This window comes from Scyliorhinus canicula, chromosome 14 (genome assembly GCF_902713615.1).
Source record: "Scyliorhinus canicula chromosome 14, sScyCan1.1, whole genome shotgun sequence".
In the NCBI taxonomy this organism is placed as follows: Eukaryota; Metazoa; Chordata; class Chondrichthyes; order Carcharhiniformes; family Scyliorhinidae; genus Scyliorhinus; species Scyliorhinus canicula.
Window position 1 is genome coordinate 27,991,083 of NC_052159.1, and position 16,078 is coordinate 28,007,160.

General features: G+C 48.8%; 1 protein-coding gene across 1 annotated transcript in view; it reads left to right on the forward strand.

Annotated features, from left to right (window-relative positions):
• p4ha3 (prolyl 4-hydroxylase, alpha polypeptide III) overlaps window positions 1–16,078 on the forward strand; it is a 107,373-nt gene that overhangs the window by 76,126 nt on the left and 15,169 nt on the right. Inside the window, exon 11 of the mRNA XM_038818840.1 lies at window positions 8,748–8,816. Coding sequence (XP_038674768.1) covers window positions 8,748–8,816 — 69 coding nt within the window. The remainder of the gene's footprint in view (window positions 1–8,747; window positions 8,817–16,078) is intronic.

Here is a 16,078-nt window from a genome sequence, read left to right on the forward strand (position 1 = left end):
AATCCAGCCCATTATGTTTTGTCTTTTTGTGGAATGTGGAAATTTCTCTTCAAGCTCCTGCCCCAGTATTATCACCCAGAATATGAGAGTGTATGTATTTCTCCAGCAGCGTTTCAGAGGGGTCAATCTTGTTGATAACGTTTTACAAATAGTTAGAGAAAGGGATACTCCAGATTTACAGATAATATGAAACAGGGTGCAGCAGCTAACGATACTAAACTATATGCAGTAATGCAAAGGAATCTAAACAGGCTGGGTCAACAGGGAGAGAGAGTCGAATGTGGATGAATGTGATGTTATGAGGTCAGGTTGGAGAAGCAAGACTGTGAACTATACACAAAATGATTGTGTGATTGATGGAATGGGACCGTAACAAGGGACAGATCTGAAGGATTTTGTGCACAAATTGTTAAAGCTGTTGGTTCAATATTCAGAGGAGGTCAAGGAAGCTAATACAAAGCTGAGATGTACAGTTGGGTGTGATTTGTACGTCTAAAGAACTGATTTTAACATTATTCCTGGCCTCAATGGGGCCTGGATGTACTGTGTTCAGTTCAAGAGTACCCTGTTGTAGTAAGAATATAGAATAAACAGAGGGACAACATCCATACTGGATAATTTCTAGATTTGTGTACTTGGGTTATGGGTAAGCAAAGTCCACCTTTGGGACTTTTTTCTCTTCATTAGGCAAGGATGTGGAGGGACAGAGTTTGTTCGGATTTTCAGGAGTGGAATGAAATCCAGGGCAATTCGCCTTTTGGGATTTCTGGACTAAGTAACACACTTTATATGGAAGAGTAGCAAAGAGAAAGCTGAGGCAACATATTTTCAACAGAGGCTGATAGAAGTTTGTGGGTATGGAAAAGTGTGGAACAATGGCAAGTTTTAAAAGAAGACTGGGTGAGTTCCTTTAAGGCAATAGTATTCGGTGTCATTATTTCTAGAATCACAGTATGTCACCTGAGACCCAGAAAGGTAAATGGATCGATAGACTTATTTTCCTATCCCAAACCTGTACCATCTTCTCGTCTTACAGATGATCCTCAGGATATAACATTCTACTCATGGGGCTTTCTAACTTGTCCCTCTCAAAGATAGCAATTTACATTGAGTTAGCACTCCTGATAAGATTATCAGACAAATGATGAGGGGTCTGGATTAAGTGCATTGGAAGACCCTATTTCCGAGGTTGAGGCCTCCATAACCAGTGGACATAGATTTAGGGTAAGTGGTCGGAGGTTTAGAGGGGATCCGAGGAAAGATTACTTTTGCCTCGAGGATGGTGAGACTCTGGAACTCACAGCCTGAAAGGATGGTAGAGGCAGATGTCCTCATAACATTTAAAAAGTACTTGGGTATGCACTTGCTGTAACCTACAAGGCCGCAGGCTAAAAGTTCTAAAGTGGTGCCCCTTTAAGGGGCGGGAACTCACATGGTCATGTGACCTTTCATCCAATCAGGCCGGAGCATGCAAATCCTGCGCTGGTTTTCCAAGCCAGTGTAGAAACTGGAGTCAAAGTCATCAGTAGCATTATTGTCATTCTCTGTAAATAGTTACATTGTTGATAAATAGTTCTATACTTACTCTGTTTGGTGGCCACCACTCCTTCCAAGCTATTATATTTAGTGACGAGGATCAACGGAGCACTTTCCATTTGCCAAGGGGAATGGCCGAGCAGACCTCGTGTACGAGTCATTGGAAGCACATCTAATGCCTCTATTCGGAAAGCTTGACCTATTCAACCCTAATTCAGAGGATTGGGTTCAATACGTTGAACCCTGCGACGTTTCTTCAAAGTAAATAAAATGAGGGGGGCTGAGGCAGGGGGAGGGGGGAGGAGAAGCAGAGGGTAATACAGCCTGCAGTGCCCAACATTTAAGTTGATGAGGGGCTTGACTTTTCCGGATGCTCCTGAATCCCTCAGTGACCATGCAGATGGAGGACCCAATTTAATAGAAATGAAACAGAGTCCCGTGTTGAACGTGTTTAGCTGGGTTTTTCGGGCGCTGGCAAAGCCGAGAATGACACCGCTACCAAACGGGAGGGACTCTGCTTCATTTCGGGGCCACGGCGAGGAACGCCCTTCCGACAAATGGTTGCCACCTCCGGATGAACCCTAACATTGACTCTCTTAGGGCGAACTTGATTTTCTGAAGACTGAGGAAGCCAGCCATGTCATTGACCCAGGTCTCTGATTTTGGGGGTTTCGAGTCCCTCCAGGCTAACCGTATCCGTCTCTGGGCTACCAAGGAGGCAAAGGCCAAGACATCGGCCTCTCGGAAGGAGAGGCAGGAAAGGGAGAGGCTGGTGGGGGAGCTCCTAGAAGTAGATAGGAAATATGCGGCGGCGCCAGAGGAGGGGCTATTAAGGGAGCGGCGTAGCTTGCAGGCCAGGTTCGACCTACTGACCACTAGGAAGGCGGAAATGCAGTGGAGAAGGGCGCAGGGTGCGGCGTATGAGTACGGGGAAAAGGCGCGCAGGATGCTGGCACACCAGCTTCGTAAGCGAGATGCAGCCAGAGAGATTGGGGGAGTGAGAGAGAGGGGTGGGGATGTAGTGCAGAAGGGGCAAGAGGTGAATAGGGTCTTTAGGGACTTCTATAGGGAATTGTATAGGTCTGAACCGCCGAAGAGGAGAGGGGGAATGAAGAACTTTTCGACAAATTGGGGTTCCCAAAGGTACAGGAGGAGCTGGTGGAAGGGTTGGGGGCGCCGATAGAGCTGCAGGAGCTAATTAAAGGGATAGGCCAGATGCAGGCGGGGAAGGCGCCGGGGCCGGATGGGTTCCCGGTGGAGTTTTACAGGAAATTTGTGGACTTGGTGGGTCCAGTGCTGGTGCGAGCCTTCAATGAGGCGCGCGAGGGGGGGGTTCTGCCTCCAACAATGTCGCAGGCCCTGATCTCCTTGATTTTGAAGCGGGACAAGGACCCGGTCCAGTGCGGGTCCTACAGGCCTATCTCCCTCTTAAATGTAGATGCCAAGCTGTTAGCAAAGGTCCTGGCAACCAGGATAGAGGACTGTGTGCCAGGGGTCGTCCATGAAGACCAGACGGGGTTCGTGAAGGGACGCCAACTTAACACAAATGTCCAGAGATTGTTAAATGTGATTATGATGCCAGCAGTGGAAGGGGAGGCGGAGATAGTGGTAGCGCTGGACGCGGAGAAGGCATTTGACAGGGTGGAGTGGGAATACTTGTGGGAGACGTTGGAAAGGTTTGGGTTTGGGGAGGGATTTATCAAGTGGGTAAAACTGCTCTACTCAGCTCCGATGGCAAGTGTGGTAACAAACGGGAGGAGGTCAGAATATTTTGGGCTCCATCGAGGTACTAGGCAGGGATGTCCCCTATCTCCCTTACTCTTTGCATTAGCGATTGAGCCGTTGGCGATGGCACTGAGGGGTTCAGGGGGGTGGAGAGGACTGACAAGGGGAGGGGAGGAACATCGGGTCTCGCTCTATGCGGATGATTTGTTGTTGTATGTGGCAGACCCGGAGGGGGGAATGCCGGAGGTAATGGGGATACTAGCGGAGTTCGGGGACTTTTCGGGATATAAATTAAATCTGGGGAAAAGTGAGGTCTTTGTAATACACCCGGGAGACCAAGGGGAGGGAATTGGGAGGCTCCCCTTCAAAAGAGCAGTTAAAAGTTTTAGGTATTTGGGGGTGCAGGTGGCAAAGAACTGGGGGACCCTACACAAGTTGAACTTTTCCAGACTGGTGGAGCAGATGGAGGAGGAGTTTAAGAGGTGGGACATGGTGCCGCTGTCGCTAGCAGGGAGGGTGCAGTCAGTTAAAATGACGGTCCTCCCGAGGTTCTTGTTTTTGTTCCAGTGTCTGCCCATCTTCCTCCCCAGGGCCTTTTTCAAGAAGGTAACGAGTAGTATCATGGGGTATGTGTGGGCACATGGCACCCCGAGAGTTAGAAGGGTCTTTTTGGAGCGGAGTAGGGATAGTGGAGGGCTGGCGTTACCCAACCTTTCAGGATATTACTGGGCGGCAAATACATCGATGGTACGAAAGTGGATGATGGAAGGGGAGGGGGCAGCCTGGAAGCGCATGGAGAGGGCGTCCTGCGGCAACATAAGCTTAGGGGCACTGGTAACGGCACCATGGCCGCTCCCTCCCACGAGGTATACCACGAGCCCGGTGGTGGCGGCCACCCTCAAGATCTGGGGGCAGTGGAGGCGACACAGGGGGGAAGTGGGAGGTCTGATAGGGGCACCACTAAGAGGGAACCACAGATTTGCGCCGGGAAACACAGGAGGGGGATTCCAGAGCTGGCAGAGGGCGGGTATTAGACAACTGAGGGACTTGTTTATAGAGGGGAGGTTTGCGAGCCTGGGAGAGCTGGAGGAGAAATTTGGGCTCCCCCCGGGGAACACGTTCAGGTACCTCCAAGTGAAGGCATTTGCCAGACGACAGGTAGCGGGGTTCCCCGCGCTCCCCGACAGGGGGGTGAGTGATAGGGTGCTATCAGGGGTCTGGGTCGGGGAGGGGAAGATCTCGGACATCTATAAGATTATGCAGGAGGTGGAGGAGGTACCAGTAGAGGAGCTGAAAGATAAGTGGGAGTTAGAGCTGGGGGAACAGATAGAGGACGGGACATGGGCAGACGCCCTGGAGAGGGTTAACTCGTCGTCGTCATGTGCGAGACTAAGTCTCATTCAATTTAAGGTACTGCATAGAGCCCACATGACGGGGACAAGGATGAGTCGGTTTTTCGGGGGTGAAGACAGGTGTATTAGATGTTCGGGAAGCCCTGCGAATCATGCACATATGTTTTGGGCATGTCCGGCACTGGAGGAGTTCTGGAAGGGGGTGGCAGGGACGGTGTCGAGAGTGGTGGGGTCCAGGGTCAAGCCAGGATGGGGACTTGCGATCTTCGGGGTTGGGGTGGAACCGGGGGTACAGGAGGCGAGGGAGGCTGGAATATTAGCCTTTGCGTCCTTGGTGGCTCGGAGGAGGATCCTGATTCAGTGGAGGGACGAAAGGCCTCCGAGTGTTAACACCTGGTTAAACGACATGGCAAACTTCATCCAATTGGAAAGGATCAAATTCGCCCTGAGAGGGTCGGTGCAGGGGTTTTCCAGGCGATGGCAACCCTTCCTAGACCTCTTGGATCAGAGATAGAAACTGAGGCCATGACAGCAGCAACCCGGGAGGGGAGGGGAGGGCGGGAGGGGGGGGAGGGGGGGGGGGAGGGGGGACAACGACGAAGGAAGTACGGTAGCGGCGGTGGCACGGGCAAGGCCTGCCCGAGGACGCTGCTAGAAATGATAAGTTGGTCTGACTGTCGGTTCGCCGGTGGGGGGGGGGGGGGGGGGGGGGGACGCGCGGGTAGGGGGGGGGGGGGATCCTTTTTCTTTTTCTTGTTAAGTAGGGGGGTTTGACTTTGTTTTGTTATAATTTAAATGTAAATGTAGGGGGGGTTAAAATGTTTGTATTTTGAAAAATTCAATAAAATTATTTTAAAAAAAAAAAGACATCGGCCTCTCTCGCCCCTTGGACTCCCAGGTCCTCCGACACTTCGAAAAACGCCACCTCTGGACTCGGTGCCACCCTTGTTTTTAACACCGTAGATATGACATCTGCAAACCCCTGCCAGAATCCCCTAAGCTTTGAACATGCCCAAAACTTGTGGGCATGGTTTGCTGGCCCTCCCGCGCACCTTGCACACCTGTCTTCTATCCCACAAAACTTGCTCATCCGGGCCACCTTCACGTGTGCCCCGTGAACAACTGGCCTGGCGCAAGACGTGGATGATGTGTTGACCCTGCTTAATGCATCTGCCCAGAGACCTGCCTCTATCTCTCCCCCTAACTCATCCTCCTATTTGTGCTTTAGCTCCTCTGTATGCGTTTCCTCTGCCTTCATGAGTTCTTTATAGATATCTGAGACATTCCCCCCTCCCACCATGCTTTAGAAATTACCCTATCTTGTATTCCCCGTGACGGTAGGAGCGGGAAGGTTGGAACCTGCCTTCGCAAGAATTCCCAGATCTGCAGATATCGAAACCCATTCCCTCTCGTCAATTCAAACTTCTCCTCTAACTCCCTCAAACTGGGGAAGCTCCCATCTATAAACAAATCTCCCATCCTCCCGATCCCTGCTCTCTGCCAGCCCCGAAACCCTCCATCTAGTCTCCCTGGGTAAAACTGACGATTGCTACTAATTGGAGCCCAAACCGATGCTGCCTCCGCTCTCGCATGTTTCCTCCACCGAGCCCAGACTCTCAGGACAGCCACTACCACCGGGCTTGTGGAGTACCGGGCCGTTGAGAATGGCAGAGGTGCCGTGATCAATGCCCCTAAACTCGTCTGCTTACAAGATGCTGCCTCTACTTTGCTCCCACACCGACCCTTCCCCCACTACCCACTTCCTAATCATGGCTATTTTTGCCACCCAGTAATAGTTGCTAAAGTTCGGCAGCGCCAGCCCACCTCTCTCTGGCCAGGTTCCAGCATCACCTTCTTCACTCGCAGGGTTTTACCCGCCCAAACAAAATCGGAGGGCATCTTATTTACCCGCTTGAAAAAGGCCTTTGGGATAAAGATGGGGAGGCAGAGAAAAACAATCGGGAGGACCGTCATTTTCACTGTCTGTACTCTCCCCGCCAGTGATAACAGGAGCATATCCCACCTTCGGAAGTCCTCTTTCATTTGTTCCACTAACCGGGTCAAGTTTAGTTTATGTAACAGCCCCCAGTCTCGTGCCACCTAGATCCCTAAATAACGGATACTACCTTGGGGCTGGTTTAGCACACTGGGCTAAATCGCTGGCTTTTAAAGCAGACCAAGCAGGCCATCAGCACGGTTCAATTCCTGTACCAGCCTCCCCGGACAGGCGCCGGAATGTGGCGACTAGGGGCTTTTCACAGTAACTTCATTTGAAGCCTACTTGTGACAATAAGCGATTTTCATTCATTTCCCACCACTCTGAGCGGCAGCTATCCTAGTGTCCTCTCCTGCCCCTTTGCCTGGATCTCAAACATCTCGCTTTTCCCCATGTTCAATTTGTACCTCGAAAAACGGCCAAATTCCCCAAAAATCCTAATGATCTCTCCCATCCCCTCTAACGGGTCGGAAACATACAGGAGCAGGTCGTCGGCGTATAGCGAGACCCTGTGTTCCACCCTACCCCGGACTAGCCCCTTCCAGCCCCTGGAAGCTCTTAATGCCATAGCCAGTGGCTCAATGGCCAGAGAGAGGGAGCATCGCTGCCTACTCCCCGGTGCAATCTAAAATAGCCCGACGTCAGCCGGTTCGTTCAAACATTTGCCTGTGGTGCCTGGTACAGCAGCCTGACCCAGTCGATGAAACCCCGACCAAACCCGAACTGCCCCAACACCTCCCACAGATACTTCCATTCCACCCGGTCAAAGGCCTTTTCTGCGTCCATTGCAACCACTACCTCCACCTCCTTTCTCTCTGGGGGCATCATGATCACGTTCAAGAGCCTTCTAACATTGGCCGTTAGCTGCCTACCCTTAACGAACCCCGTCTGGTCTTCCCCTATCACCCCCGGGACACAGTCTTCTATCCTTGAGGACAAGATTTTAGCAAACACTTTGGCATCAACATCATACAGGGATATCGGCCTGTAAGACCTGCATAGCGCAGGGTCCTTCTCCTGCTTCAGTATCAGTGAGATCGAGGCCTGTGACATTGTCTGGGTAGAACACCGCGCTCCCTTGCCTCATTAAACGTCCTCACCAACAGTGGGCCCAGCATCTCAGAGAACTTTTTATAAAACTCCACTGGGTAACCATCTGGTCCCGGGGCCTTGCCCGACTGCATGGCCTCCCGTTCATCTGCTATTTCTTCAATCCCTATCGGGGCTCCCAGCCTTTCTACCAACCCTTCATCCACCTTCGGGAACTCCATCCCTCCCAGAAATATCCTCATTCCTTCCACTCCAGTGGGGGTTCCGACTTGTATAGCCTGCTGTAAAACTCCTTAAACACCCCGTTGACCCCTGCTGGGTCCAAGATTGTGTTCCATCCTCTGTCCTTCACTCTCCCTATCTCCCTAGCTGCCTCCCTTTCCCTGAGCTGGTGCGCCATCATTCTACTAGCCTTCTCTCAATACTCATATATCATCCCCCTCGCCTTCCTCAACTGCTCCATCGCCATCCCCGTAGATAACAAGCCAAATTCCACCTGTAGCCTCCGTCGTTCCTCCAGTAATCCTACCTCCAGGGCCTCCACGTACCTCCTGTCTACCTGAAGTCTTTCCCTGACCAGCCTATCCGTCTCTGCCCTCTCTTCCTTCTCCCTATGGTCCTGAATCAAAATCAGCTCCCCTCTAATCACTGCCTTCAGTGCGTCCCAAACCATTGCTGCTGTGACCTCTCCCGGTGCACCCCGATCGTGGGCCAGTGCCGTGGGGGCACCTCTTCCTTCCGCGCCGGCCCCTGTAGGGCTACGCCATGGCCGGCGCGGAGGAGACACCCCCCCCTGCACATGTGCCGGGCGATCTGCGCATGCGCGGAACCATGCCAGCGGTTCTGCGCATGCGCTAACTCGCTGGTGCGGCGCAGCGCCAACCCTTCCAGTGCCGGCCTAGCCCCCAGAAGTGCGGAGAATTCCGCTACTTCCAGTCGGCCTGACACCGGAATGGTTCGCGCTGTTTTTTATGCCGGTGTCGGGCTATCGCGCCGATTTGGGGGAATCCCGTCTCTTATACCTATATAACCATGAAACATTTATGGTGAAGAAGTTATTATAAGAGTAACCTTGTGTTGTGTTTTAGTTGAGTACAGTGGAAGCTGGAGGGTCAACTGCTTTCGTTTATGCGAACTTTAGTGTTCCAGTTGTCAAGGTAAGCAGAATACATCCGCTTTTGTTGTTGGTATTCATTCTATTAATAAAGATATGTTTCAATGCATATTTATCTGGAATGTAGCGGAGACATACTGATCGAATTATCTCAGCCAGGTCTTTGTGGCAGTTTACCTTGGGCCTCCTGGGTTGGAGACTGGAAAATCAGACGGCATTCCATGATCATTATCCCGTAGTCTCTGTAAGTCCCTGTGTGGTGAAGACAGGAGTGGGCTTGCATGTGATGCCCTCCATAGTCAGATAATCTGCCAGTGTTCACTGACGTGATTCCTAAATGACTCATGATCACACAGCCCAAGTTCCCAATATTCTTGGGACAGTGCTCCACTAGAAATGGACAGCTTCAGAAGGGAAAGGGAGAAGACACACCGAGTGAGAAAAAAGGTTGAATTCCCACGCTTTAGAGCATTCTCTCAATTTGTGTTGGGTTATGAACCGCACTGATGTTCAAGGCGAGGGAACGCCAAAGCCCAGAAGGGTAACGTGGAACACCGGTTCATAGTGGTGTACCTGTTTTTCTGGTATAAAGTGAGGAGTGATGTACAACCCAGTGAGGAAAAGTGCAGCAGCCCCCCTCCCGGCAATTCTCCGGGCCCCGATGGGCCGAGCGGCCACCCGTTTCTGGCCAGTCCCGCTGACGTGGATTATTCTTATTCATAAAGAATGGCTCATCTGCTAACGGGAGAGCTGCTCCACAGACCTTTAGTGATTTTGAATATCGCTATCAAATCTCCACCTAATCTTCTCTTCCCTAAGGATAACAGACCCCAATCTATCCATGTAACTCACATTCCACATGTCTCAAACCGTTCTCATGAATCTTTGCTGCACCTTCTTCAATGACTTTCCAACCTTCCTGAAGGGTGGTGCCCAGAACTGGACACAATACTCTGGCTGAGGACGAACTAGCGTTTTGTACAGATTTATCATAACTTCCTCGATTTTGTACCCTATGCACCTATTTCTAAACCTGGCCTGCCACCTTCAACAATTATACACGTATATGTCCACATCTCTCTCTGTTCCTGCACAACTTTTAGAATTGTTCCATCTAGTTTATATTGTCTCTCCCTGTCCTTCCTGCCAAAACATATCAGTTGACACTTCTTTGTGTTACATTCCACCTGCCACCCATGCTATTATCCAGTCGATGTCCTCTTTAAGTCTCCTTACAGCTCATGGTATTTTCAAGTTTTGTGTCATCTGAAAAATTTAAAACTGTGCCCTGTATTCCCAAGCCTAAATCATAGAATCATTGAATTTACAGTGCAGGAGGCCATTCGGCCCACCGGGTCTGTACCCGCCCTTGGACAGAGCACCCTACCCAAGCCCACACCTTCACCCTATCCCCATAAACCAGTAACCCCACCCAACCTTTTTTTGGACACCTAAGAGCAATTTATCATGGCCAATCCACCTAACCTGCACATCTTTGGACTGTGGGAGGAAACCGGAGCACCCGGAGGTAACCCACGCAGACTCCGGGAGAACATGCCATCTCCGCACAGACAGTGACCCAGCGGGGAATCAAACCTGGGACCCTGAACCTGTGAAGCAACTGTGCCAACCACTATGCTACCGTGCTGCCCACTAAATCATTAATATTCAGCAAGTAACTCACTTTCTGATTCCCCAAAGGCTGTCCACTTTCTACAAGTGTGGTGGAATACTCCTCACTTGCCTGGATGAATGCAGCTCCAACAACACTCAAGAGACTCAACACCATCCAGGACAAAGCAGCCCTCTTGATTGGCATGCCATCCATCACCTTCAGTATTCATTTCCTCTACCATTGCCACACAGTGGCAGCAGTGTGTACCATCTAAACAATATACTGCTGCAACTCGCCGAGGCTCCTTCGTCAGCACCTCCATATGCAGTTCCTCCTCCAAGCCATACACCAACCTGTCTTGGAACTATGTCACCGCTATTTTACTGTAGCTGGGTCAAAATTCTGAAACTCCCTTATCAACATCACCGTGGGTATACCTACAGCTCATGGACTGCAGCGGTTCAAGAAGGCGGCTCACCACCATCTTCTCAAGGGCATTTGGGGAGAGGCAACAAATGCTGGCCTATCTACAGACACTCACACCCCATGAAAGAATAAATCACAAACAAAAAACAAGGTGAGATATATATTAAATCAAGAAAGGCAATGCTTTACTACTGACCCCTGGGGAACCCCACTGTACATCTTCCTCTTTAAAAAAAACAACCATTCCCTACTACACTCCATTTCCTGCCACTCAGCCAACACTGGTTTCAATACTGCCACTTTCCATTTTATCCCATACACTTCCAACTTTGCTGGGAAGGTTTTTATGTGACACTTTATCAAACACTTCTGGGAAGTCCATGTATACCACACCAACGCTATTACCCTCACCAAACCCCTCTCTTACTTCATCAAAAAATGTAATCAAACTAGTTAAACATGAAGAGTCCATGCTTGGAGAAGAAGTCAGAGTAGCCCAATTGCATTGCCTGATACACCGCATGGTTACAGGGCTTCATTAGTGGTAGCCATGCAGGAGGTCACTTCCAAATCCTACTTTGGGATTACATGTATTGCGTTCAGTAATTTTACTTTGGAATAGGCAAGGAGGACTCCCATCAATTCAGTTTGAAAGTATGTTGATACATTAATTTGCCATTGAACACTTTTATTTACCTATGGTGCTAGCAATAATCAAAAGATGGTTGTATAAAATTTTCAGAGATGGAGACACCTTTATGATTGAAATGAAACTAATGAACTAATGTTCAACCATCAAACAGGCACAGCGCAACATTAAAACAAAGCAATCATATCTATTTAATGTTTCTAAACTGCCACTCATCTTTCAGAGTGTAGAGTACACCATTCAGCCCTTGAGCCTGATCTGCCATTCCATTAGATATGGTTGATCTGTTTCTCAATTCTCCTTAGCTGCCTTTGCTCCATATGCCTTGATACTCTTCCCTAACAAAAATCTATCACTTACCAACATTTCAATTGACCCAGTCGCCAGTGTTTTTTGGCGGAACCATTTGTCAATTTCCACTGATCTTTGTCTGAAATATGCTGCCTAATTTCACTCCTAAATGGTCTAACTCTAATTTTAAAAATGCGTCTACTTGATCTTGATTTCTTCACTGGAAGGAATAACTTTGATGTATATAGCAATAATAATAATCTTTATTGTAGGCTTACATTAACACTGCGATGGAGTTACTGTGAAAAGCCACATTCCGGCGTCTGTTCGGCTACATAGAGGGAGAATTCAGAATGTTCAATTCACCTAATAACACATCTCTCGGGACTTGTGGGAGGAAACCGGAGCGCCCGGAGGAAGCCCACGCAGACACGGGGAGAACATGCAGACTCCGCACAGACAGTGACCCAAGCCAGGATTTGAACCTGGGACGCTGGCACTGTGAAGCCATAGTGCTAACCACTTCGCTACCGTGCTGCACATTTATATCCTATCAAATCTCTTACATATTTTAAATACTTTGGTTAGATCATCACTCAGCCTTACAAACCCAAGGGACTAAAATCCATATTCACCTGCTTCTTGTGCATGGCACATTGCAGTTTTACACGTCTTAAGTATAAGTTAGGCAACTAAGTCACCACACTGTGTTGGGTGGATTGCCTTGAATCTTGCAGCAAATGTTTGTAGGCTACACTCATCCACAATGGGGTGAACAGTCTGATCCAGGTGACCACTGTTGCATGCTGGGTAGTCCTTAAAATCCCATAGTGATGTCGTGACATGGAGAGTACGGATCCTGTTCAGTGTAGACCATTGCTTTCAAGGGAAGTTGACAGTCAAATCACTCACCGGATCTTTGTTGTTGATATTGGTGTTAACTTAGAGGTTGCACCATTTTGTTAAAACCTAAACATTCTTGGTTATCCGGAAAGGTGTGCAAGATTTGAGTCACGTAATCGATGAATTCTGAAGATCTTCATGGATTGCTAGTTCTGTGTTGCATATGTAGCTCAACTATCCCTGTTTATGCAACCCATGCTCAAAATTGAATCCTTTAAGGCCTGGTGTTTGTTTCTGATGAATCTTCACTGTACCCTATAAATGGTACTTGGATAATTTCCAATTATGCTTTAATCTCTCTTTATTACCATCAACATATAAAAAGATGTCCACAACTTTCAAATTTCACTTAATGGTTAAGGGTTGAACACTAACTATAAGCAATGCCAAATAATAAATCCAGGATATCATTGTTTTATTAAGATCACAGTGATTGACTTCTCCAAGCACAGTTTCTGTGCCATATGTAAAACATTTGCTACTATTTAAAATATTTACATTTTTACTCAGAAAATTCCGTCTTTTAATCAAATTATTGCTAGTATTATAGGGGTGCAACTTAAATTATTTGGATAGAATAAATATCTGGTGAAATATTAATTTTAGATTTCCATTTCTTCCAATGCGAATGATGGAATAAATCCATCACTTTCTTATGTTGAATTGAATTTATTTTAAATTTAAAGATATGGCTAATCTAATTGGAGGTACAGGAATGTGGGGAATGAGCCAGCCTGCAGGTTTCTGTGTTATTATTACTGATTTCTGCATTGCACGCGTTTCCTTTTTCCACAAGGAAGGAAATGGACCATTCAAGCCAAGCCAAGCAGGCTAGCCTAATGTCCTTACTCCAGTTACTCTTCTTGGGATTTTTCTAAAGCACGGTAGCATGGTGGTTAGCGTAAATGCTTCACAGCTCCAGGGTCCCAGGTTCGGTTCCCGGCTGGGTCACTGTCTGTGCGGAGTCTGCACGTCCTCCCCGTGTGTGCGTGGGTTTCCTCCGGGTGCTCCGGTTTCCTCCCACAGTCCAAAGATGTGCGGGTTAGGTGGATTGGCCATGCTAAATTGCCCGTAGTGTCCTAAAAAGTAAGGTTAAGGGGGGGTTGTTTGGGTTACGGATATAGGGTGGATACGTGGGTTTGAGTAGGGTGATCATTTGCTCGGCACAACATCGAGGGCCGAAGGGCCTGTTCTGTGCTGTACTGTTCTATGTTCTATGTTCTATCTCTGCACATTTATGTTAGGAATTCCATATCCCCTGGAGAACTATAAGAAAAACACAGATTATTTCTGCAGCGTTTACCATCCCACCCGAAGCCCTGGCAACAAAGAAACATATAGCACTGACAAAAATCAAAGTATCTATAACAGAGCAGAGAGTCCCTTAGGGGGAAAAAAATACTTTACTTGAGCAAGTAAAACCCAGTCTGCCAGAATTAAGTTGGCGGTAATTCCTTTCAAAAGATCCTCCTGTAACGTTCTTCATTTTTGTTGTTTCTTAAATGAACTGCAGACTGAATTTGTTACTTCACGATTGTGGAATTATATAAGTCTAACAACGAAGCAAGAACAAATTTACAAGCCACAAGTTATGGGACAACTTAAATGCGAATTGCTGGTAAAAGGGGCATGCTGTTGAAGCATAATGCCTTTAACGCATCAGGTCAGATGCTAGAATGCCAAACTTCAACGGGAGCAAAAATTTAGACATAGACATAGTCATAGAATTTACAGCGCAGAAGGAGGCCATTTGGCCCATCGAGTCTGCACCGGCCCTTGGAAAGAGCACCCTACCTACGCCCACACCTCCACCCTATCCCCGGTAATCCAGTAACCCCACGTAACCTAAGGGCAATTTATCATGGATTTTATACTGCAAGATAAAAGGGGTGCTGATTGTTGGCAAGTCAGCTCTGATTGGTTGAGACATTACCATGGTGAATTGCTATTGCCCTTATGTTTTTGTTTATTTAAAAAAGTGCAGCGACTCAACTTATTCCTTTTGCCTGCTAAGGACAGGTCACTGTATATGAATAGAAATGGCTGCAAGTAAGTGTTTGTGAGCTATTTTGCAAGGTCAACTGATAATCTTAAATTGGTTGGTAATGTATTAGGATTGTTCAGCAAATGCTGCCCAGTCATGTAACCATATCTAACGCCAGACATTATGTTGGAGTTTAACAAGCACAGGTTGGTTGAAGAAGGTCAGTATCCTGTCTGTTGGGAACAGCCAAAGGGGTGCGCTGCTTCAATGACCCAACAGTCAATGGACTATAAGGTCTACATACCTGGTATCACACTGGCACTAAAGTTCATACATCACATTACTCAATCATGTGGTTGACAGCAGCTTCTATCAGAGGCGAATGCCACTCCTGTTGCCACTGCATAATAGCTTCACTTGATGCTCAAATTTTGACATGCTTTACCCATCCAAGGTAATTTGGAAGTATGCTGGGCATTTTTCAGAGACCTCTGCAGCAAAAGGGATATGTCCAGACATTGTGGGCGGCATTCTCTGAGCCTCCGCGCCTAAATTGTGCTCGGTGCGGGGGGGGGGGGGGGGGGGGGGGGGGGGCGGAGAATGGGCGTCAGACCCCGCAATCGGGTCCAACGCTTTCCCGTGATTCTCCGCAGACGGGGGAATCGCTGCCTGTTGCATGCGCGGTCGGCGCGGCACCGGTCGGGGGGCCATTGAAAGAGGCCCCCGCGCCAATTCCCCGCCGGCAACTGGCCAAGTTCCCACTGGCGTGGTTCAATCATGGTTCCACCTGGCGGGCGCTCGGAGTGGTGGCTGTGGACACGGTCCGCGGCCGCCCAAGCTGGGGGGCAGGGGATCCGTCACCGGGTTTGGGGGGGGGCTCCAGGACGGCCAGGCTTACAAGTGGGGGCTATATTGTCGGGGGCGGCCTGCTTGTGGGTCCATCATGTTGCACGGGGCCGCCGCTGCAGGCGTAAACCGTGCACATGTGTGGACCCACGGCCGGAAGTGCAGGGCCCCGTATCAGCAGCTGGAGCTGCGAGGACTACTCCGGGGTACTGCAAGCCCCCTTCAAAACGGGGAATCACTCTGGACTTTCTGGAAGTAAGTCCAGAGTGATTCACGCCCGCTTTCTCGCGGACGTGGAGACATAGCCCCATTTTCAGAGAATTCCGCCCTGCATCTTATTTCAAGAAATAAATGCATTAGCACAATAGCTCCCTTGTGCATTCACCATAGCAATGTCTCAACCAATCAGAGCCAACTTGTCAACCAATGGCCAACCCTTTTCTCACACAGTATAAATTGTTGTTCCCTTTGAAATTTGGCATTCTTGCCTCTGCCATGAAAGGTGCAAGATAAGTTTTGACAGCATGCCTCTTTTTTCTGCGAAGCTCAAGTTCTGTACTATCATATAACTTATTAAATGTAAATCAAAGC